General features: G+C 41.3%; 1 protein-coding gene across 5 annotated transcripts in view; it reads right to left on the bottom strand.

Moving 5' to 3' along the window:
• Positions 1-26,409, bottom strand: part of LOC309718598 (uncharacterized protein) — a 311,824-nt gene that overhangs the window by 228,783 nt on the left and 56,632 nt on the right. For all 5 annotated transcript variants that reach the window (XM_082554024.1, XM_082554021.1, XM_082554020.1 and 2 more), the window contains exon 5: positions 1,115-1,227. In XM_082554024.1, coding sequence (XP_082410150.1) covers positions 1,115-1,227 — 113 coding nt within the window. The remainder of the gene's footprint in view (positions 1-1,114; positions 1,228-26,409) is intronic.

The raw sequence follows: 26,409 nt of genomic DNA, 5'->3' as shown, positions 1-26,409 counted from the left end.
AGCTGTTTATTAGCACAGACTTGCATACAGCTATTTCAATGGCATATGAACAGCCAGGCCCGGCAAGGTCACTTCTACCAGTTTTGATTTCCCCTTTAAGCTACAACATAATAATAATTAGATATTTAAATTTGCTTCATAAAAGCACAGCTCATCTCATTTTAATAGAAAGATTGACTGATGGCCTGAATAAGCACCAAACCGTTGATGTGTATTTCACGATTTTCTTTGTTTCTGCTGGTTAAACGTCAGATATTAGTTATTTCAGTCAGTTGTTGCACAATGTACAATTCACAGCCCTTGATCATACATTTGTCCTGATTATTTATGATAAAAAAACTTTTTTTTTCCCTTTGTGATTATGCTCATTGTCTTCACTTTTAATGACAAGCTGTAGGTCAAACAGCTGCTCATGTTACCAGAAAAGAAATAAAAAGGAAGACAATGACAGAAAAATGTGAAACAAAATCATTCCAACTTGCTCAATTCAGGCACTATTAGCCTACCATAAAACCATATACCCTAAAGAAAAATTCATATTGCCATATAAACATGGAAATAAATAACAAGAGAGCTAAGTAATTTAAAGTTTTTCTAATATGGTTCTGAATTTTGATACTGTATAATATTTGCAGTGTTCAAGCATAAGCCAATCTAAGGTCCTGTTTAAAAGCAGATCTATATGCCACACAGGCTTGTAATGAGCCTTAAAAGCACATCTGATCGCTTATTCCAGTTGGTTTATTTCCCCGCCCTTACGGAAAGACTGCTGGATTCAATAAACACACTTCTTATTGATCCTAAGTCACACAGCAACACATGCACCTGTCTCACCCACACCCAGCAAGATTTATTACAACTTTATACGCTTGGAAGAAATGAAAAGGCACAGAAATGTAATCAAGTGCACTCCCGCACACACAGACAGTTTAATTAGCCAATGATTTCTCATCAACGTATCCTCATACACGCACAATTTTTCAAACCCTCATTTATCTATGCAATAATATCAGCTGGATGGAATGTGGGGAGGGGTTTTCCTCCTTATCTCTCCTCCTATCCCCCTTAGATCTGGACTTCGGCAAACTGTCTGCTGCACTGACACCGAACTTACCCACATGCCGCCACACTGCCATCCTCCAGAGCAAACAGAGTGTGTCGCTCTCCGCAGGCCACTTGGGATATTTTCAGAGATGATGGAAGATTCTGGAACAAACACGGTGCCAGCTGGAAAAAAAAATAAAGTTCCCAGTGAGGTGAAGAAACACTCTGAGTATCTCTGGGTTGCTGTTATTGTGTAGTTAAGTAGGTATACTCCATCAGTCTGGCAAACATCCCTAAGACGGGCACAGCTACAGCAGATCCTCTCAGTGCAGATGAAGACAGAACAACAGGCACAACAGAGGGAACAAGAAAGAAACAGCATATTCCTTTATGGTGCCGAGCTGTGTAGATCTGATGTTTTTAAGTCCCTCTGTGTATGTCTGTCTGAGTGTGTTCATGCCAGTGCCACATGGAAAAAAAAGAAACAGCCTATGAGAAGAAAAGAAAGCCTGGTTCCTCATCATGCGCTTGTTAGCTTGTCCAATCTATGGCAATCAGCACAGTCCCAGGGGTTGAAAGACATGAGATGCTGGGGAAAGGGAAGCCGAGGCTGAGGAAAAGATCAATACCGCTCTGTGAAACAAGAAGTGCGGGCTATTTACTCTCCATTGATCTGATGATGCAGGAGAAACACCTCACTCGGCTATTAAATTGAGAGTATAAGTCTAGTGTGGAGGGCTTTTTTTCCTTCCTCTCTCTGTCTTTCTGTCTTACTTCACCCCAAGGTCAAGAAAAAAAAAAGCTAAAAACATCCACAAACACACAAAAATGGATTGCTTGGGCCAGGGAAAGTAATTAATCTGCATTAAATCTGTCAAGGGAGCAGACACTAACTACCCGTCTTAAGCGAAGTTTTGCTCAGAGCGACTCATGGCAGCATAGGATGGACTACTGGAGGACACGGTGATAAATATAACTGCTAACCAGGGGCCTGCAGTGCTTCAGATGAGCTACTTTAAGGCTAGGCTTTGCACACTCATAAGAAGCTAAACTAAAAGAACATAAAATTATGCAGGCCTGGTAGTCTAATTAAACTGATGCATTTTGTGTTCAATGTAAACAATTAGCAGGCAGGGAATATACGATATTCTTTCTTCAGGTTTGGTTTCTACAGCCAATATTTAGCATTAGTAGCATTTTAATGCATTTTCAAGAAATGCATCCTGAAATTTTGCAACTCTTAATTTCTGTGGATGTTAACATAGACTAATAAGACCACTCACTATGCTGGAATAAGAAGTTTCCACATTGAATTCCCAAAGTTTCACTGAAACTATGTGATGTCTGCTCTCTATCTGTGGTCATTTTATCTCAACTCAACAACATATTCTATGTAAATGAACCAAGCTGCTCTAGGTACTTAACTCTGTGGGTCAATAGATGAGCTTCAGAACACTTACGCATGCTTTCTTAAAGGATATTGATTAAAAAAAACAATTAACTCATTACATTGAAACCTGGAGTGCAATTTCTGTTTTGTTTGGTTGGGTTTGGGATTTGTTTTCTTGCTTACTAGCTGTGAAAGGGAATAATTAATAACAAAAGACGTGACAGCAAGAAGTCACAAATAAATAAATAAAAAGTAAAAATAAGGCATTTAAAGTATTTAAAGTCAGAAGCCAAACACTTTGACTTTTCAGAGCATTTTTTTGGTTTTGAAAACAAAAAAAGAAGAAAAAAAAGTTGACCCCAATGATGAAATTATGTTTTACAATTTAACGGTGTGTTATAAAAATACATTTTTGTGGAGAACTGATCGATTTACGACAGATTTTGTCGGTAAAAACCTTTACAAGGTTACAAGTTGGAAGAATTTCCCTAGCATGTGTCCAGTGGCAGAGCTGCTAACGTCCACAAGCTCGGTGTGAAACTCTCTCTCTCCCACCATGCCTTTCTTCGCCTTTCTTCTAACTCCTCAGAGGAGAAGCCTTATTGACTGTGTGGCTGTATTACAACAAGCAGTCTCTAATGACTCCCTGAAGACCTCTCTATCCCTACTGCCCGCCCGCCCGCCCTCCGTCTCCCTCTCTCTCTCTCTGTCTCACTCTGCGTGCCTCTCCTTCTCTGCCTGCTCTTCAGGCTCCAGTTCAGCAGCTAATTAACCCTCTCTAATAGCGTAGATTACATTAGCTTTGAGCAGCTCGCACCCTCCACCGGACCCGCACTGCCACACAATGAACCCAGCCTTGCTTTACAAATCTCCCCCTTCACAAGAGCACAATTATGAATTCAAACAACTTCTTATCCACACTCACTCATCCAGGGACAGAAGCCCTCCTCTGCAACCGCCCCACTCCTCCCATGCCACCCATCGCCCGGGCCTTCACACAGGGAGTAATGAGAGAACTGAAGAGAGGAGACCACACAACAAGATGGCCAAGAGGGGGAGAGGGTTATTGGGAGGGAGGACCCCCTATTGGGGAAATCAGAGAGGTCACTATAGGTGTTTCATTGGCTGAGCTTACAGAAGCCCAATGATAACCCTCCACTTTAACGTTCGTACTGAAAGGAAAATGGAATCTTAATTACCGCGTGCAGCAAGAAAGGGGAATACCAGGACAAAGCGGAGGTGTACGCATTAAGTAGTCAAAGAGAGGGAATTAAGCCCAAAAATGAATGACTTAAGCCAAAGTTTTCCTTCTATACAATGACAAAAAGGCCAGAATGTGTTCTTTCTCTTTTTTAATAAACTTCCCAGTGGTCAAATTTCTTGATCGCTAAGTTAAATCAATCACTTAAGACCCATCATCTCAAAAAATGCACTCCTATTGGTGTGTACTGTACTGCTACACAGTATTTAGTACCCCGCTGTAGGAATGGCACTATGGCTGGTTAGTCATCTTTGATACAATTCAACTGAGCTGTATAACGGTGCTACCACCATTAAACTGCAGGAGTCCAACTACACTTGGAGCGTTAAAAACCAATGGAGTACCTAGGACGAGATAAAGGAACAGTGAATCAATGAAAAATAGGGTAATTTTTTTGAATCGGAATTTTTTTTTCTCTCTCTCGCTGCACTTACAGTGGCGTTTTATGAATGATAATGAGAAGAGGTGTAAGGGTGGTAAAAAAAAGGGCTAAAAAAGAAATAAAGTATAGAAGAAATGGATGTAATCTGCCCCGTCCAAATGTAAATTGGTACATTTGTAGTGAAAGGACATTCTCATGTTTCTTTGTCCGAACAAGTAATTTTCCCTCCGTCCCTCTTCTATAAGCCTTGCCATAGCAGCATTTTCCACAGCATAGAGCACTCTCTTTTCTATTTCAATAGGACAGCTCATTTGCTAGACTCCGAGCCCAAACTGCTGACTGGGTTTTTCAAGGCTGTGTACTTTGTGTGTGTCTGTGTGGACTAGTGTGCGTGTGCAAAAGCTTGTGCTAAAAGAGAGAGAAAAGCTGCAATCTGAGAGGGAAGGAAAACGGCGAGAAAGAGTGGGAGAGAGAAAACATTGTATCATTAAGCTACTCAGAGATCATTAGATATATAAGGGTTCTGCTATGCAAGGTCAGGTCTGCTGTTTTTCTAGGTCGGCAGAGGAGCAGTAAAACCAGTCTAATCATCCACTTCTCTTTTCTCTCTTCTCCCTGGTGACACTCCCTTCCTCCTCCATGTGTGGATTCCAGCCCAGTTTCACCACACTCCTGTATGTATTTACTAACATTATCAAGGCTCATGAGCCAAGGACACATTAAAGCAAACAACATGCACAAAAAGGCTTTAAGCTAGTTATTGGCCTCGTTACGGGGTAAAGCTCCTTGCGTCCTCATTCGCTTTCAGGATGTACAAGGCTACATGAACAGGTGCAGCATTCTGCCTGACTATCCAATATTTCTCATTAATGCTGTCATTTAAAATAGAGTTTAGCAACTGGCATTGTGCCCCAAGTGATGGGTGTGTTTGTGCTTGCATGTCTCAAAACACCAGCACATGTTACTGAAGACATTTTTCAGCTAAGGTGACAAGGGCATTAACTTTATTGAGAGGTAAACTTGTTTTGTATGTGAGTTGCTGACACGTGCTTTAACTTGCGGATACGTATCAGTATTGTTTATAAGTGGACTACTGCACCGCTCGGTAGTTTCAAGTGGAACTGCTGATTTGAAGGTTGGTGGAGTTATGGCAGTTATAAAACTAATATTTTTAGTAACACACACCATGCAACACACTAAAATTCACTCTTTGAATTGCTTTAAGAGTTTTAAATTTATTTTAACAGTGGTGCTTCAGCACACTCTGCTGGTCATCAGTAGTATTATGATCACTGATGTTAGCTATTTGCTAATATACTGGTATCAGCATTTATAACAGGCAATAAAATAAAAAAGGTAAAAGATGGAAGAAACACCCTTCAGTCATTCTATGAGTGTTTATTTTTCCAAGTTGTGTCCACTAGAGGGCACTCTAGTGGACACAATTTCATGCTTTAGCACACCCTGCTGGTGATATGTTGTAATATGATCAAACTGATTTTCAGTAATGTCAGTTCACTTTCATTGTTCATTTTCTTTTGTCACAATAGGCAACACTGCAAACACAACAACCAGCTGATGTAAGGAGAGTCAGGCAGAGAGTAAACGAGTAATTCATGACTTGTTGTAGGAAAAAAACAAGAATATTTTATCTTAGAAATTATAAATAAGAACAAAAACACAAATTTTATGTTTTACGCACCTGAAAATAGAATTTGAAAAAAATTGGCCCATATATCGATTTTGAAATGACCAAATATCGGTATTGGTCCTAATAATCCTATATCCTAAATTGGGGTATTTTCATAGTCTCTCTGTATTAACTCAAATCACTGGTCATCTTACCACATCTAAAACAACATGATTATGATTAAGTGGTGAATGGTCAAAGCGTTGTGGCTGTTCAGAGTATATTTAACTTTACTAACTGGTGAACACAGTAAAACAATTATCTATTTAAAACCATTCTCAAGAATTAGTAGAGACCAAAATTAATTGTGCACATTGAGCTCATATTTACTAGTTACCCGAAACCTCAATCTACAAGTAACTGGTGAACATAGAGACAGGAAGTAAACCGCTTACCATCAAGTATGCAACTTAAAAGTTTATAACATTGCAGAAAAAAAAATGTCACTTCACACGAGACTGAGGTCCTTACAAGTCCACTGAAGGACACCACGCTGCTAGCCCTGGCGGTAGGAGGCATTGCTGTTGGTAATGTGCCCTGTTCATCAAGATAATGATGGATAGCTTTAAAACGGACCCTCAGCTTTATAGAGATGAATGTCCTGCTTGGCCTCTTACTCAGCACTTTGGCCTTTCCCCCACTCACTGTGCGCTTTATCACACAAACAGCCTCACCGGGGCTAAGATGGAGATTAGCGAAGCCTGTCTTTAAAATGGAGCCTACTAAACATTATCAATCAAACAAAAACTGGTTTCTAAAATGCATCCCAGTACGCCTTCTATTAGGAGCATCAAAATGGAGCAGTGATAGTTGGCTGTTTGTGCGCTGTTGTGTGTGGGATGAGCTCAGAAGATCGAGTAGAACAGAGAAAAGGACAAGTGTGTGTGACAGAGAAAATGTGTGTTAAGAATGCCTCTCGTTCCCTTGACCGTCTCATTAGGCTAATGTTTTTTTTTATAAGGCACTTCAAATGCCAAGGCATTGGTGGATTTAGTGTAAACTTAAATTCCATTACCTGGCAGGCATTAATTGCTCACTGAGCCCAGAGATCTTTCCCCTGGGGCCTCTATGTTTCCTCTCTGTCATCTGGCTAACTATTCTGTCTAGACTAACTTAGAGCACCATAATCCACCATGGGGATCAATAAACTGCACATAATTCAACTCCAATAATGAGCTTTCACTTCAACACAAGCGCCGGCACACTTCCCAAGGAACCGGCAGGGGCGTAAAATGATAATGTAATTATTAAAAGGACAGACAAAATGAGTAAGCACTTTCACAGAGAGAGGGAGGGTGAGGCCAGCCTCAATTAGACATACTTAAAGCTATCATTGTTATTCGAGACAAAGCTAATCAAGGAGGAGATACAGGGGCATCCATTTCAGCAGGTAATGGAATGACGCTCGCTGACTCTCCCATTTCCCTAGGCTCATGATGTTATAAAGGCCGCCCTGTAATCACGCGTGAGTGGGCACTCTTTAATGGAGTGCAATGGATGTGGTTTCCTTTTAGAGATGCAGAGGAGGGGGCTAGAGTGTAAGATTCACATTCTAATAGCAACACATAAAACCATATGTGCAAGGGGTCATTTTGAACCTATAGCTTCCACTAGTTACATTTTGTATCTAATGCAGCTATGAAAAGAGCTTCTATGCACCCTGAAACAGTTAAATCTCTATCATGTCATAACACATCAGGCGCCCACACATGCCAGGCATACACACATCAAACTAGCAGCTGCCGTTTGAGACCAGCATGAGAGATTTGGTGTGTGACAAAGTAAGGTTTAACCTGGGGCCTTATCAGTTAACTAGTGTTTCTCCAATTATATGCATCCTTGAACTCCAGTGAAATCAAGAGAAGCTGGTTTGTTTTTTACACCCAACTGCTCCTAATTCATCTGCAGGCTACAGGAGGTCCATGGTGGATAAATTAGGCTTTTACGGAAGAGTTGCTCCTACTGTTTATCTGCTGGTGACATTTGCTGCATGGCCCCAACTGCACCATAATTACCCCACTTATTCACTAAACAGGAATCATGCCTGGCAGGAACCCCCTGCCACAAAGGTTGCAGGACTTAGGGCTATGTGCAGCCTCCAGAGTTCAGTGGCCATGGCGTCATGAAAGGACTCCATTCATTTGAACATCAGCATGGGCTCACTTTAGCATGGCATAGAAGAAGATGGGGGCTAAACTGACTCGCCTGAATAGCCGGAACAAAGAGCATCATGGCTGATGACGATGATGAATTTACATTTGACTGCACATGCTTTTCTAACGCACAGCACACCTTGGCACGCCGTGAATGTCACAGTTCCCATAGTGGACTGGCATTTTCGAGAGGATTCTTCTTGCCCCTGGAGCCAGCATACTGAGAGTTGATAGCTATACATATCCCAGCGAGGTAGACGCCAAGGGACAAAGAAAAGAGTTGAAAATAGACATCTTGATGGTTCTATTAACTGTCATCATTAAAAATGTACTCTGTATTCTCAGTGTCTAATTTGTAAAATGCAATGAAATCCTACATTAGGACATTATCTTATCCCCTGACATTTTAGATTACGATACTCATTGTTCAGAAAACATGGCCAAATACAGCAAAACTAGGGAAATGCCAATTAAAACTAGGAACAGTGCTTTTCCGTTGCTTATTGTGCAGCTCTTCAGCTGCCTAGAGTTCTGCATAGTCTTATCTGTCAAAGATAGTAAGCACAGATGGATGACAAGTGACAAAGGGATATTTGGTTGAGGTTGTGCAGTAATGAGTGTCACGTGACTCCTGCACTCGAATTTCAGACGGCCTCCCCTGATCCTAAAACTGCAATCAACACTGGGCCATCTGCAACGCTGCAAATTAGCATAATTGGTGTACATTACACGCTTATAGAGAGTACATTTTTATCCACAATTCTTTGTCCTTAACAAGATGAGCTCTGGAGATACTGGGAGAGAGAAACTGTTGATTAGACACAGAGAGCTTGAGCAGACAGCGAGGCTTGTCTTCGTGAAAATAGACGAACTGACGATCGGAGTTTGGTGAACGGCCAGGTGTTAGGGCCAGAGTGCAAGTAGGCCAGCATGCAGCAGAGATGAGCACCTTCAACCACACCTGGAACCGGGGCTTAGGTGATCGACAGGCTGGCCATCTTGTCAGACAGCTCGCAGACTGAATGCAGTCAACACTTAGGCCTCTTCCAGCTGCTCTTCCAGAATAAATTGAACTTGATTAGAATTAATCACACTCAACCTCGTGCAATTTGCAAATATCGGGGAAAATATTCAAGGAAATCTGCTTGGAAGATTGCAAGCAGTGAAACAAAAGGAAAACATGACTGTAGCAGCGCAACTTGACTTGACAACGTGCTTTGGCTGACAGAATGTTTTAACTAAAAAGACAGATGGAGACATTCGGTTGCATGAGAAACCAAATTAATTTGATATGTGAACTCTGTACAAATGAGCAAATACTGCAACAAAACATTTGCACTATTGAAGGGTTGGTTGTGCATCTCCTGCACAATAAGTTAAATTTTACTTGCTTGGAATGTATTAGCCTTCTAATTTCTCACTTAGCCAAAGCACCAGGTGTTTTCTTACCTGTCACACAATGAATAGACATAGTTCACAAGGGTGACTAGCAACAAACAGGCAGCGTGTCAAAAAGTCCTGTGTAAAGTGTAAGATAACATTTTCATGATAAAGTCACAGCACTCACATTAACAAAACACGTTTATTCTGGACGGTCACCATAAGTTAGTCATCTCCTTCCATGTGTACACCAAGAAAATGTGAAGCATGTAAACTGCCTGAGTTTAAAACTTGCATTTAATTTTCTCTCGTGATGGGTCTATGCCAGGGCATTGTTGCTTGAAGAATAAATTGGGTAATTCAATTAAAGTGCTTTCCAAAGACACATCGTAAGTGATGGAGAATGACTCTAACCCAAGCCTGAACCCCGTGCCCCCGCCCATCGCTCTGCTTGCCTGACAAATGGATGGCGGTGTATAATTGAAACACATTGCTGCCAGCGTAGGTCAATAACATCGCTCTCTCTCCTCACCAGTACCAGATTAACAGACTCTATTTTATCTTCCCTCAGCCTGTCCCAGCTTGACAGAGCGGAAGCGTCAGCTGCTTATCCATAAAAGAGGCCCCTTATCTTGAAAATAAACAAATACATAAAGTGCAACAGCTTGCTGTCTGTCCAAGCAGTTAAGGGCTACTTAGTTTAAGGCAAACATGTGGGCAGTGTTTTGTTTAACACATCATCATATGAGACGAAGCACTGCTGTCACTTCAGAAAACCTGCACAGACCTTCTCAGAACAATGATGATAGCGTGGTTTTCCACTGGGAAGTTCTATACTCTATTCTCAAAAACTAAATAAAATCTTTTTTTTTTATGTATTTGTCCTTTTGTTAAAACCAATCATGGCATTTTGTTCTGTGTCTGTTTTTTACCCACCATTAAGACCAATGTCATCCAAAGTCATTCACTAGTGTTTTTCAAAAAAGATGTGTCTTTGGATATTTGTTCTGACTGTAAATAATTAACATTTTTGAGAACAATTAAAACACCCTTACTTCTGTAGATGTATAATGCAAAGCCATCACTGTTTATGCGTGATAAACATTGCGGATTAATTAGCCTAAGCACAAGTGTAATATGAAGCTAAAATGGGTGATTATATGTATCTAAGCCACAGCATAACAAATCAACTGGCTTAAATTAATTTGATAAACAAATGGGAAAAGTAGGGTTAAGGTTCAAGGGTAAAAAAAACTCCATTATCTTCTACTTCTCACTCTGTGCTTTCATGTAATTATATGTTAGGTTAGGCAGAGTTAATTGAATCTGGTCCATTGAATTTGTTTACAGTTTAGCCATAAGGATTGGAAGCAATAATTCCTGACATCAGACTAAATGAACAAGTAGCCTCAAAATAAATTCCTATAGGGAGTGTGCGCACCCAGCTTTGTGTGTGGGTTTGAACGGTTGTTTCTCTGCACTTGCGAGTGCTTACTGATGGGAGTATGCATGCGAAAACAAGTCTGCATGCATTTCGTGATGACTTGAAGCTCGTGTTTATGCATGTTCGCACATGGAACACACACAAATTAGCCATTCAATTAAGTCCTTTGTCAGGGCTCTTTGTAGGGGCGGGGCAGAATGCACAGTACAGTAATCCGTGATGCACAACAAGGTGACAGCTCCATTGTCTGTCTGACAGACAGAAATTATTTGCAGGCATGCTCGACCAACAGATTAAACCACTGTTGGGGGACAAGATAAGATGGCAGGCAGCAGTATGGAAGGTACCTCCTCTACCAGCTCAAACAATGCCCTTAATCCATTCCCTTCTCATAATAAGGTTGGCTGACATTACTTTTCAGTATCCCACACACTTATTCTTTTCTCTTTTTTTTCCTCTCACTCATTCGCCCTTTCATCAAGAAGAAGGCTTAAAGCAGAAGAGACTTCATCATGCAAATTAATTTGTGCATTACATTAAGAACCCTAAAGCCAATGTCAAAGAGACTTTCACTGTATCACATGAAGTAGCGTTTTTACCTTTTTTTTTTTCTACATGTCCTATTTGGCTGCCTGTCTGAGAAACTCCTGGCCAGATGAGTTATATGGCAAAAACGCAATTTTGTGTTTAATTCATTGCACGCTGCCTCCTTGTCTGTCAGCTGCAAGGCTTCATCCTTTCTGGCAGCACTGTACTTTTTCATAGCTTTTTATTATTGAATCACAACCTTGATGGGGTAACTTTAAGCTGAATGAAATCACAACTCTATGGATTTACACTGCAGAGGTCTGACCTTAAAATCTGAATTTGACAAATATGTTGGAAACAAAGTGTCTGAAAAGTCCCTGACATCACTGAAAAATGATCACTGAAAAAAATCCATTACCGCCTCAGAGACTAATGTGCGTGTGCTTCTTTTTAACTAAGTTGCTGTTATGTGTACAACACAGTTTCAGTGATTACTTCCTCTGAATTTTAACCAGGTGATGTATTAACACCATAAAATACCAGAAACTTATGGCACAATACAGGTTAAAAGACAGTATGACGGTGCGAGATGGTTAACGCATCAGATACACTTGTAGTCTACATACTGTAAATCCTCCGGCGTCGTTAATAGATTTGTTTAAATAAAAAAAAAAATCAATTGTGCACCAGCAGTTTGGTATTTAAGTTTATGGACCACCTCCAGTAAGAAGTGATCATCCACATCCTCAGGTATCCATGCTATGCTGCCAGAAGGTTCCACCAACAGCTGTCTGTTCCAGGGGCAACTGCCTACTTTATATTTGCTTAAGTAAAAATGATTATTGCCAATTAGATGCCCATTAATTGTGCAAGCATGGGATGCTGCCAGCTGTTTACATGGGGGAGAAAAATAGCCCTTCTTATTTCATTTTTCCCTCATACAGAACAGCACAACATCTCACTGCCTGCCGGAAAACGCATGATGTAGTACTTGCATATACTATAAAAGCAAGTGGGTCAGGTACTCTTGTGAAGACATGTATTGAAAGCCCGCAATACTGAAATCAGTACAAAATACAGAACATTAACTCTGAAGAAGAAGAAGGAGTCAAAGCAGTGCTTGAGGCAAAGCTCAAATTCATGAGCCATCACTGGACAAAAACTGACATGTATGGATATGTACATTTAGATTTTAGGACAAACAGGAAGTTGATAGTTGAAGTTGCTGCTGTGTTTTTCACCTGAGGTTTCCTGTATTTAAAGAAATAAAGAAAACATAAAAAACAAACCCAAGTCCATATCAGCATGCGCAAACAACTGTGAAAGTAAAATCTAAAATGTTTCTTTAGAGCCTTTGACCTACCTAAGCAGAACTTTATAGCTTTGCGGTGCTGAATTTGTGATGAATGGTTGTCAGCTGCTCTGGCAATCTGGACAGCTTTAACCTGACCCCACAACAATAGCCCCGGACCCTCAGCTTGTGCCCCAAATCGGCAGAAAGAGCTGAATTTAGTCTTTTCAGTGGTTAGCGACTGACCCGGGCGCAGCCTGCTGAGTCTCAAAGCAGCACACTTTTATTCCCACAAGCCCAGCTATGCTCAGTCTTAGCTTAGGCTCCCAGAAAGAAGCATCTGTTGCAGGTGTCATTAGTTTACCTCTGACCTTTTTCTGAGCCGCCCCTATTAGAGGAATAGCGTGGACGCAACCTGCCTCACCTCTAAAGATGTGCGCTGAGCTAGCTGATGTTGCAATTGTGAGCAGACTAGAGGGATAAATACCATTCAGGCTGCCACGAGAAGCTCCGCAAAGGACTGTAGAAAAGATAAATGAATGCTGAAATCGAGGAAAATTATTCAACCATTTACAACCCCTGCTAGCATATCACTGTTATTCTATTTGTCTTTCACCACTTAAACTGTAAAATCATACAGAGTGCTGCAACCATTTCTCTCTCCGGTTTGTTGCCTCACTTCCACAAAATAACACATCATTGGACAGATAGCATCAATTCTGCCCACGGTAATCCCAGCACCTCTGGTTGTATCACTCATTCCATTTCAGCTAACGGCAACAGCAAACATTACACAGTGCATCAACATTACAGGCGAGAGGCAGCACGGTGGAGAGAAGAGGGGGAAAAAAAGGGCCGTATCCATCATGTTATGATGCCCCTGTTATTGTGACAGATCAAATACAGTGCTCTGTGTGTATGTGTGCGCGTACAGTGTCTGTCTGTGCAAACGGTTGTACCATAGGCTGGACTGATTGGCATTTGTGTGACTAAAGACTGTGTGGGTGAATTTCTGAATCTGAAGAATCTGAAGGTTGCCTGACTTACAGTAGATGGCCTTCTTCATACAGTAGCCAGAGCTGTAGCTAGCACGTTTATTGAAGCTGCTCCAATTAACCTTGCCATGGTTATAACCCTGAAGCCCCACTCACTAAGCTGAAGGGTAGAGGACAAATTTTAAAAGATGGGAAGAATATATTGATAAAGGAAATATTGAAAAGTACACAGAGTGCAGGGAGAGCTTTACAATTTTAATGAATGTGGAGAAGATTGGTGTTTTGATTGCTTTTCTTTTGCCTGGGTGACAGACTGCCTTTTTGTTTTGGCTACTTGGCTCATGTGTTGAATAGCTGTACTCCGTCTCTGCTCTTGGAGACGTGGGCTCGCGGTGTCGGCCTTTGAGAGCAGAAAGAAGATGAAGAGGCAGTGTCAGGTTGCCTTTTAATGGTCAGGAGTGTAGTTAGTTCCACTGACTCAAGCCTCTCCCCTGTGATGCTGGGTCCACTCCACATAACTGGCCATAATTCAACTCATTTGGCAGTTTGAGGTCTCAAAGGTCTAGGGATAAAAAGAGTGGAGAGGCCTAATGGCAGACTGTGGGACCAGCTGAGGGCACTTCTTACAAGATCTCCACAGGAGAACATTTCTGGAACAGACCCTGGAAACCATGAAAATCCATTAGCTACTGAACAGGAGGAACAGCCAGCTCGAGAAGAGAGAGACAACAGAGCATTGTAAGATATAGGTTGTATGCCTGTCAGTCGGATGGAAGCCGTCAGTATTTTTAGCACATCAAATTTGTCAACACATAACACCAGAGGACAAGCCAATAAATAGATTTTTTTTCCTCTTCCCATTCTGATAGATTAGAGTCTATATATATATATAGACACACAACACAAAGACTATCAATGGACACTCTTCAAAAAGGTGTTCAAGCTTTGATATGGCAAAGACAGGCACGAACAAACAAACAGAGGCACACACATGCATATAATAACTGACAACTGCTCATAAACGTACATCTTTCATCTGTTGGTGTTGATTGAGACCGAGGTAGTTCACTAATGTGGTTTAAAATGAAAGCACTTCAGCATCTGTGGTGAACATTACAAGGAAAAATCCACCACCACAGTGAGCCTCTGAGGCTCTGTGGGGTGCTGTGCCTCCAATGGGGTATTAATTGAGATGTTGGAGGAATAAGTGCAATGGGACTGAGATCGGGCACAGTGTGTGCTTGATAGGAGAAAGGATATTTTGGCAAATTCCAGTCTGGGCATGTTTCGGGGGGCCCTTTGAGAGCATCTGTGAAGGAGAGAAGGAAACAGAGAGATTTCTGAATTGGTGTGTGTGCCTGTCTGCATGTGGGTGGGTGGGTGTATGCATCCGTGTTGATGTGTCTTTGTGTAAATGAAAGAGAGAGCCCTGCTGACCCCGAAGTTGGAGTGTTCTGGCTACACAATTAAATGGTGTTGAAGCATGAGAATGAATAATCAATCTGGTTTATTATCACTGATGTGAAAATTACAATAGTGGTGAAAACGACTAAGAAGGTTGGAATATGTCCTTATTCTCACAAAAGCCTATAATATTATGTGTGAGGTTCATTTGAATCACATTATCGTATACTTTTAATGTGTAGGGAAAAAAGTTAGGTCATAGACTGTGCTCGCACGCTTGCATAAACATATTATTGTCCAACTGAAATATATTAGTTAGGTATTATACACTCAGCCATACCTCAATTTCCTCATATGCAGAACGCAAGTATCATCTGTCTTTCACATAAAAATGGGAGAATGAAGGATGAAAATATTCAGATTTGACAAAGGGAGAGATTTTTCAGTCCAAGTGGGTGTAATTTTGGGATTAGGATTCGCTGTATCTTGGTTAGGGGACATGTATATGATGTGAAGGTTAATCACAGGCTGTAGTTTTGTAATGCTAGTCGCCACTGCACTGCTGTGCAATCAGCACTGTGAGAAAATAAGTGGGTCACAATGCGAGACCTTGATTAAAATCGCAGTGATTATAGTGCGGCTTCAGCTCTGATTTTGTGGGTTTCCCCCAACATCTGTCCTCGAGAGGAGGAACCCATACGAATGAAAATAGACAATATAGAAGCGCGAGAGCGCCTGCAGTTGCGCTTCATGGGTGCACACACGTGCACGCTCCCACTTCACGCCACACATGTGCACACCTGCTCAAAAACAGCAGCGAAAACTCACACAGAGCTACGTACATCCTGAACAATCTCTCCTCTTTTGTCTATTTTTGTCAAAGAAATGTACAGTGTAAATCATGTATAGCGTGAATCATTTTCCTCGCATAATTACTACTGTTGAGGAATCTATTGAAACACACAATGGAAAACTGCACTGGAAACACTGCTCTAAAGATCTTTGTCTTCGGTGCTAATTATAATCTGCTTTATTTACCAAAGCAAGAAAAAAAAAAACAGATGCAAATTTTTTCAGAGAAATGTTTTGTTTTCGCTCTAAACGCATGACATCAGTAACAAGACCATGATGTTCAAAACTCAACGCTGCATTTAAAGCACAAAGTTTCAAAATCTATACCTGACACATAAGTACGTATTTCTCATGTGAACAGACAAATAGTGGTACTTTTATCATGATAGACACATATATAAATATTCAATTATAAAATACATATATAATATCGATATATATATTTAGTGATAGTAAAATGACTCCATAATTGATGTAGATATTTTTTGTTTGTTTGTTTTGCTTTACCATGCCTGCCAGGAGTCTATCTGGAAAACAAAGTACAGGCTGAAGGAAACAATGCTTGTGCCATTTAACAGCAATGTGAAATCAATATATGTTCTGAAATGGCAGGAAAAAACATCATTGTAAACTAGTTATTGATGTGTTAAAGTAATTTACACTTGCTAGTACAAGACAGATCGTGGCAATATTTATTTAGCTGGCAAGCTGGCGGTGGGAAAACGATACGGCAGCTGCAGCTATCACCAGATGCTGGTGTTACAATGTCCGTCCATCAAACTGTCCCCCTCTACCTCCCTCTTCCCACTCACAACCCTCCTCCTTCATTTTCCCAAATGACTGGCTCCCTCTTTGCGGCAACCTGACAGTCTTAAAACAACTGTATAATTAGAGCTGCATCTGTCATGCAGGTTTATCCCGGCTTTCAGTTCGGGAGTCGCCGCCAGTGGGAAACACTTGAAGTAAAGAAAAACCCAGAGCAAAAGAAAGAACGGACGACACTTTTGCCAATAAACACTGTTGCTCAATCATGATCAAAAAACTTTTGTTTGTTTTTTTTAAATAAGAAAAACTCAACTTCAAGTTTTAGTTGATTTACAGAGTTTTACATACATGCAAGAAGATTACGAAACACCTAAATGCATACATAAGGCAGCATTTGAGCAACGCAATTAGTCAGTACAGTACACCGCCGTGTACTTGCACCTCCCAACAGGGAAAAAGCAAAAGCTAAAGGGTGGTTAAAAGAGAAAATATGCAGCTGTATGGTGAGCGATCCTACTATCAGCTGCTGCAATTAGGAAGCACAATGTAAAATGTCACAGCGGATCTGTATCATCGGCAGCCCTGTCACAGGAAAAGGCCAGGAGGAGTGGAGAAGCGCAGAGTATGGCGAATCCCATCGGCCAAGCCTGTTTTAGTAACGTGAGAGCTGAGATCGGGTAACATTACGGCAGGACAAGTCTGGGACTCTAGTTCAGATGCTGTCGTGTCACCCCATTTCTATTATGAAGGGACAGGGACAGAAAAATATGATTATGTGGCAATATGCATTAGTATTTTACAGTTTAATGAAATCCAAGAGGGCAAAAGAGCACAGAAAGTAGAGATAATTATGCACGCATGAGCATGATAACAACCTATATTTTAAGGATAAGAAGCCAAATTCAAAATCAATGTGTGATACTTTTTAGAATTAATATTTCTGAAAACAATTTAGAAATAAAGCGGTATTAGTGATCTTTCGTATTCAGGTTGATTATATCATTGTACTACATTTAATGATCACAATTTTTTAAAAAGAAGATACAGATGGAATGAGATCAAATACAATGCAATATGCTCTAAACACAAGCATATAAATCTGATTTCCTTCACTGTGCTGACTGAATTACTTTCATGCTCCCACTTTCCATCTATATTAAGAAAATAATGGTGACGAAAGATGTCTTTTAATTTTCAGCTCAGCATCATTTTGACATGTGGAACTGATGAATCTCTACAGGACATAATAAATCATTTGCAGATTTCCTCCCATTTTTGATCAAGTTGGGATGACCAGAGTTATGCCCGGACTCATTACATTTGGGAAACAGATTGAAAGCACGCCTGGGCACGCTCTCTCTTATTGCCATTACGCACCCTGCTCAAGCTTCTGAACAACAGTAGAATTATCACCTCTGCACTCGCACACATAGCCTCCCACCAGCAAATATCTGGTCGCAAAAACATGTGAGAAGTAATCATCGAATTTGTTTGAAAGAAAGCAGACCCCTACTTCTAAACCTTGCCTTTGTCTCTTGTGTAGGTGAGAGGCCGTGATCTCTACATCGGCAAAATTGGCAAAATTATTTAGGGGCAGAATGAGGAATATCTGAAAGCCTTTTATTTTTTGTGCCTCATTGCTTGAGCAACAGTACTATGAAACAAACTCCTGGTGTGGGGGAAACACAGCATAATATAAGCTCCCTCTAGTGGCTTTACAGAAGATTTCAATACATTTCATGTTAAAGGAAAAAGCCATGTTTTTTTTTAGCACTGCTAGAAATGAAATGTTTTTCAAACTTAATTTTGTTTCGAAACATCGCGTAACAAAAGCAGCACAGCAGTAAATATTCCATTTTGACCCTATCGCATATGCAAATGTGATGTACTTAGCAAATAAAAGTGAGCAGGACAGACTTGGGTAAGACACCGTGTGTGTGTTTTAGCGTGCTGTGCAGCTGCCTGGTGAAGGAGTCAGTGAGGGTTCACTCACAGTACCACAGAAACCCTGCAGCTGGGTTTGCCACTAAGGAACGGAGATGCCCAGGGAGAAAGATAAAGAGAAGGAGACGTGGAGAGTATATGAAAGAGGGGGAAAAAAGAGGAGAGGAAAAGAGGAAGGAGATGAGAAAGAGGTAAAGTGGAGTGCGTGTATATTCATATTTTGCCTATTTTGCCACAAGCTCTTCAAAGGCTATGTCTTGCCTACAACACATCTGGGAATGGGAGTGAAAGTTGAAGAGTTCCTCATGCTCTTTTCTCGCAAGCCCCTAAACCTATTTTGCTGACTCTTCTTTTTTCTTCTCCTCTTTCCTCTCAGCCATCATCTTGCTCTCTCTCTCTCTCGCTCTCCTTCCCTCACAAAAACTTGGCAGCTGTTGTCCAGCCGACTTATCCTTGCCATAAATTTTACTAGTTGTGTCCTTTGTTCATTTAAAAGACTGGAATTATTGCCTCATGGTCATATGCCTCTGCCAAGCAGTCAAGTTGCAGTTAACATCCATGTTTGCCATAAAGGAAAGACTTTGGCAATTTTACTAAAATGTATTAAGTGTGCTTACGTTTGGCTAATAAAGCTCAGTCTGCACAATGCTGTAGCTATAGGAGTAGACAGTGCTTTAAATATGGGCAACAAATTCCAAAATTCAATGCAACAGCTACCCAATCAACTCGGTTTGTTGAATAATCGCCAAAATAAGAGTTTTTACAGAATGTTTTAATGTTAAAGAGAATTGACCTTTGACCTTTTTGGATACAGTACCCCACAGAAATCTTGAATCAGCCCTCATTTCTTTATATTTTGCTAATAAAAATATGTGCAGTGATTTATTGAAACAAATAATGTATAAGGAAAAACCTGAGACTGTGCAATTCTACAGAGCTTCAAAGTCAGTATTTGCTTTGACCACTTTTACTCTTCGACACAGCCTGAACTCTCTTAGGCAGCTTTCTTGTCATTTCTTTAAGTAGCCTTCAGGAATAGTTCTCCAGGCTTCTTGAAGGACATTCAAAGTTCTTCTTTGGATGTTGGCTGCCTTTTGTTCCACTGCTCGTCAATATCATCCATGACTAGTGTTGTGTGTTCTTCTATCTATGCATGCTTTTACTGCATTGGCAGTGTATTTGGGATCATTGTCATGCTGAAAAATGTAGCCACTGTCAATTAGATGTTTCCAGATGGTATTGCATTGTGGAGGCAAATATGACCGTACTTTTCTGTAATTCCATCAATGACAAGATCCCCAACTCCACAAGCTGGCACTCCCAAACCATTACAGCGCCTCCACCGTGTTTTACAGATGGCTGTAGAGGCTTACTCTTCTATCAATCTCCTGACTCTCTGATGACGCATCACTCCATAAGACCCATTTCCACTGATTTTCAGTCTAGTTTTTGTGTAATTTGCCACGCCTCAGCCCTGAGGCTTCTATGAACAGTAGATCCGAATCAACGGAAGCTTCTGATGCATCTCTCAGGTTTTGTGTCCGATCTTTGATGGATGTTTTCCTATCTCTTAAGGACATGAAATTGGGATGTTCATGTCATGTCACTGATACAGTTCATCTGCTGTAGATATTTTTTTTAGGTTTGCCACTCCTTCTTTTGTCCTCTCTTTGTCCTGTTTCCTCAACTTTTTAAGGATACACGGCACACCATACCATGATATGGGAAGTTTTTGGCTTACAGCTCTGCAATCACCTGGGTATATACAAGTAAAACTGCACAAAAGGTGCCATTTTATGCTTGCATGATTCATAGGTCAGTGGCTTAACAAACAAAATCATTCTTCTGACAATGGTCAGGTGCAAGGAATGGTGTGAAAATGACTGAAAAAGCAATCAGTATCCAAAGACAAAACTGAAAGTCCTTCAGAAAACCTAGAGAACTTTTATTCAAGACCACTTTATAACATTACAGGAAAGTCTGCCTCGTTGTAAGCAAAACGAAGTGAGAGGTGGCCCAAGACTTTTGCACACTGTACAAAATGCCTTTACGTCATCTTTTGATCCTATTGGACACTGTAAATGTTATGGACTCTCAGTTCATCCTTGAGTCTCAGTGAATGTTTGTAAAAAAGACAAAGAATTCAAGGTCAGTGTGTTACAGATGGAGCTGAGCTGACAGAAAATGCAACCCACTCCTGCTTTTACTATAATCACGCACAATACACCGATTTACTTGGAAAAAAACCCCCAAAAAAACAAGATCAACATTGGTAACAAAAAATATAAAACAGCGAATCTAAACTGGAACAGTGTGTGACGGGAAGATAGTCATTTTGAAATCACCTGCACTGGCTGCCTAACGTTGAGACACTCTCAGGCAAGAGACATCAGCAGATCTACGCTTTTCCTATAAACACAGAACACAGCAAAATGTTCAGAGAGCGAATGCTGATACGGAGCACTGTGATTCCTCTGAAGAGGCGTCAGCAGGTTAAGAGGATACCTTTTCCCTTTATATTTCTACTGTTTTAGTCACGGCTGTGTCTTCTTTCCAATTCCACTCTTTTCCCCTCTATCTTCCTTTCTTGCCAAGTTTTATCCCTGAGGTGTCCTCTGGGGCTACCTACTGGATAAGCCATTTGAAATGTATTTTCTAAAGAACCTTCCGTTCCATTTTTGAACTGCTGCTATCTCTCTAAATGTCCTTAAGAAAAAGTGTGAGAAAGAATGGTGGCAAATATTTTAAAGTACCTTCAGCTGTACTTTTTTTTTGTGCAGTTTACTCATACAGAAAGAAGCCATAGTTTCCCCGCAGCAGTGTGATACAGACTTCTGCAGTGATCTGCGCGAGTGTGTAATGCAGAATGTGGCCTGCTCGCACAGAAACCACTGTGTCAGTATTGTGCAGCTCAACTGAGCTGATGTAAAGGCCAAGCACATGGGGTAGAGTTGGAATTCATCATCCACTAGTAAAAGGGACTGAGGTCTCCCATTAACCCTTTAAACTGTATATTCTTGGTTTATGGCATAAAGCTCAGTCTTGAGGTGAAGATATGACAAAATCGTTTAGCGTGCAGGTCCTGCTTTTGCACGTTAACTAACCACTTCTCATACCGTATGTTTAAGTATCTAGAAGGGCAATCTATAGTCCTAAAGCCATGATCAGTCATTCCCCATAAAGTGCATCACTGTGCCACATCATGGACTACAGCCTGCTGTGTCAACCAATTATGCCAATTATAGCCAGAAACCCCTGTGGTGTTTTGATAAGACCTTCCACAATTTCTTCCAATGAAGCAATTAGTTCCAGCATTTGTTTACAGAGAGAGGCTGTGACTTGCAGCGAAAATAATATTTGTTATCTCCATTTGCCATCAGAGCACAGTGAATCCACCACTGGCTAATCTTAACCTGGCTTTCTCATTGAGGTTTAATCTGGTCATGGCAACTTAGCATCTAGTATGAAGAGCGTGCGCATACGTGTGAGGGTGTGAATGATTATGTGTGCATGCCCTGTGAGTGTGCACATATGTGTGTTTGCATTTAAGGAGGCTGTGGAGGAAAGAGAGACAGACAAGCCAGTCATTCTCCTTCTGCCCCCTCCCTCTCCCCATCCATGTCAAGAACCAATCACGTGTGAAAACTTGCCTTAACTTCCCTTGCCTGTGTGACTACAGCGTCAGAGAGTTTGACAGATCTGTGCGCCACGGAGGCGTCTCCCAGCCATTTGGCATGCCATGCGCGTCTGGTGCGCTGGAGACTGCCTGTCAAACGCCTATGAGTCGGTGGCGCAGCCAGGGACCCTACGGAGCGCCAGATGGGCCATTAAGGTAGTATTAATGTAGATGCCATCGCTTTTCTCCTCTGACTGGGACATGCTCTCTCGAACTGCGAGCAGCTGCTGCCATTTACTAGGACAGCTTCCTGCTAACTTTGGCCAACTGGCATTGCCACTGACTGGCTCTCAATGTAACGATACACTTTTCCTTCTTACTATACCTGTGACTTTTTCTTTTTTTTTTTCTTTTATTACCTCTGCCCTCCCTTTCCAGAGGTTTTAACAGGAGAGAGCTGAAAACTTCCAGCTTTTCCTGCTGCCAAAGACACACACTCCTGCACATGCAGGCAGCGATTCCCTCTCCATTTCTCTGACACAGACACATATGCACACACATATAAACAGCAGCTCTCTAATAGGAGTATAGAAACAGAATCCATCTGTACACCCACTCTTAAGCTCATAATCAAGGCGTGATATTCAGCAGTGTACGGTTATTTCTGTTTATGCCCTACTGAGTGCTAATATCATGCTTTAATTGAGAGAAAATTGGCTGTTGGCAAGAAACAGAAAAGAAGGTTACCAAAACCCCTACCATGGATAAGTATTGCAATCAGTAATATTCTATTTAGTTAAGTAGCCTAAAATGGGATGTTTTGAGATCATTATTCAAATCACATTGACAAAATCCTATTATGAGAATTAGTTTTCCAGAAGGAAATGTACAGAATTATTGATACTAAATGTGCTTTCAGCATTACATACACTAGGGGCATATTGGGGAAACAGCAGGGCACATGATTCAAACTGAAACAAGGTCACAAACACCATATCCTCTCATTCACACTGAGAAAACAATACACATTTTAAGGGTAAGCTTTGCATAACATCTTATGGTAAAAAGAATATTTCCAGAGTGCAACAGAAGTCATCACACTGAGCACTTCCAGCCCCGAAAAACTCTGTCAGATACCGTTAAGAGTCAGGAAGATAGGCACTTTTAAAAAGATGCAGGATTTCCAAAGGCACAGGTTAGCCTTCCTGTAAAGTTGAGACTACCTCCCTCGGTTCCCTTTCTTTTTCCTTTGTTGTCTCTCATTTTGCAGCAAAGCCCAGGGCGTGCAATAAGGAACTGAACGAGTGCCCTTTGAGGTCCTCCTAGGGGAGATGGGTAGAGTAGCTGAGGTCACTGTACACCCACACTGAGTTCCCACTTACCGCAGTGTAACAATAGGCAAGCAAGTAGAGTATATACTCTACAACGGCTTTATTGTCTGGCAGTGTCTCACTTTCTTCCCCTCTCTGTCTCTTTACTTCAGCAGCATCAGTTTGAGTGAGATGTGGGGGAGGGCTGTCTATGTTTATGTCTCAAGAGGCAGCTCATATAAGGACTACAGGGTTGGCATCACTGGTGGTCAGTGTTGAAATCAAACGCACCGCCACCGAAGCGCAGCAAACGCTTATGCTCCCGCACAGCCGTTAGTGTACTTCTGGTATCAATCTGACACCTTCTCCCTTGGCTGCTCCTGACAAGGAATTTCCTCGTCTAAAAATTAGTTGTACCTTGCCAAGAGCACAGTGGCAATTTGTACAGTTGTGAATACATTTAAATCTAAGTAGAGGAGATAAACGTCTATTGTGACGAATAACAATGCGCGGGCCCAGAGGGTGCAAAGGCGTAATGCTCATATAGTATGAGTTATGATTTTAAAAAAAGAAAAGAAAGAAAAGAAAAAAACAACATTATTCTTTATTGCTGACCGCACACAGCAGCATGATGCTCGACCAGCTGTCTGTCAGCTCGGGCTGATTTGAAAGTAATTTCAAGAGCCTCTTCAAAAAGTCTCAAATCAACCTCTTCCAACAATGCAAACCCATTTCTTCATAGTTGATTGAGAACAGCAATTGCTATTTTGGTACTTGGACTCAATGAATGGGGCCAGCTTTCTATCTGGGTATCTGCATACTGGGAACGAGGCAAACTGGCACTAATCAGCTGTCTGCCAAGTAACCAGTGTAGCAGAGGGAATCGCAAACATTTCTCTGTGTCTGCCTGACAGCCTGACAGACGAGATTAAGAAGAAGATTCCTACTGCAGAGTAAACTTGAGGATGAGGAAACAGAGTGTGTATATTGACGCGATACGATACAGGGATCCATTTTCCACAGCTTTATCCAGGAAATCCAACCTGAGATGAACAGGATCAATTCCTTTATTTACAAGGTGCATGTTATTGCTTTGCCATGCAAATGCTTTCAAAAGCGCAGTAATGCCATCCCGCTATTGTGGGGGGAATGATCACCGCACCAGGACAAGCAAGCCAGGCTTTGATTGGTGCAGAATAACAGTGTTACACAGCTAAGCAACGTGTGTGTGGGTGTGCTGCAAATAGGTTATTTTGGATGGGTTTTTTAGAAGAAAGGAGGCATTACTGAGGCCTATTGGTGCACTGAGGTATACTTCCAACCAAGGCGATTAACATGAAAGGATAGTCCTAATGTTATTTTCCACTGCAGCGAAGACAGAGGCAGAGAAAAGCCTGTAATCACATTATTATTTGTGTCGGAGATCAAGATCAATCAGGGTTAAAGCGTGTCACAATGTTTCACATTAACAATACATGGCTGTTTGTGTAGGAGATACAACACAACTGGATGTGAGATACTTGGCCTGGGAGGCGGTGGGAGTTAGCAAATGCTCAGTTTTTTTATTTTATTTTAATATTATGACTTACATTATACCTGCGCTCTGATTCTATACATTCAACATACTCAGTGGATAACAAAGTCGTGTTTTACAGCTGTAAATGTGACTATCAGTGTTTCTCAATGAGAAAAAACACAACTGTGGAACAGACTTCACTTCCCTCAGAGGCCTGTGAAGGAAGTATTTTGGCACTTAGGGAAAAACAGAGCACATCGGTATTCACAAGCTAAAGGAAACATTCGGTAACTTATAGAGTGGCTTTTTCTTATATGCACAAGATACACAACAAATGAACCATGGCTAGAGATAGAATCACATACAGTACTCAAACAAAAAATACTGCCTTTGTACAATCCTTCATGTAAACAGGTGCAACAAACCCTCAGAAAGGGTGACTGCTAAGATTCAGTCACAAAATATATCGAGCCGGTGAGCAAGCGAGCAGTAAGAGGGAGATTCAAACTTAATGAGTGCTTTGGCAGCTTGCGTGGAAAAGGCAGGGAGGCAGGCAGTGATTAACTGAACACTTCAGAGTACAAGGCACAGCGGTGCTCAAAGAAAACAGTGATGATCTCCACTTAATCGCGGAGAAGCCCGGAGCATCTGCCGCCAGAGCAGGGCAGCGGCACCGGCGAGCTCCCGCTCCGCTAGGCTGTCATCTCCAGAGAGCTGTGGCCATATGCTCGGCTCTGCCGCAAACTCACAGGAAGTTAATTTTCTGACAAAACACAGGGATAAATATGACATTCAAACAAGTTGTGCGCAGCCAGGCTGAACACGGATGCCATGCCAAGCTCAAGCTGCACACGTGTCACACTTAGGAACAGAGTTTATTTTCTTGCTCCCCTGGTCGCTTTTTGCTTACTTTTGTAGAAATACACTGGTACATTTTTAGCTAGAAGGTGTTAGCCTACTTAGAAACTAAGCTATGCAGTGTTCAGAGGGAAAAAAATCAATAAATGGAAAAAAAGAAGTAGATGTATGGTATATGATGCAGGCTTGATACTAAAAAAAAGCTACCACAATACCTACTGCAAGTTTTTATTATAATGTATTATATAAGGCACCTCAGAATGTCCTATGTGCAAACAAAATCCCAAGAAAATGCCAATGTCATTGTTCTAATGGGGAGGGGGGGGGGGGGTGTCCTGGAGAAATATAAGGTTAACTTTCTTTTCTGTTCAAAGACGTATCGCTCCCCACGGTGTTACATTAAAATAATGTCAATCACACCATTAAATAGGCGATCTGTCTAACCTTGTCTGGTGCAGGTGAAACGCCATAGCGGGCCTGAACAAAGGGCTCGCAGGTGTGAGCGGAATCCCAATACCTTATCACTGGGCCAATAAAGAACAGAATATAGTGTTTCTTAGATCTCTGCGCTTTGCTACCACTCCAT

This window comes from Aulonocara stuartgranti (genome assembly GCF_965226115.1).
Source record: "Aulonocara stuartgranti genome assembly, chromosome: 12".
Lineage (NCBI taxonomy): Eukaryota > Metazoa > Chordata > Actinopteri > Cichliformes > Cichlidae > Aulonocara > Aulonocara stuartgranti.
This window is presented reverse-complemented; position numbering and strand designations above follow the sequence as displayed.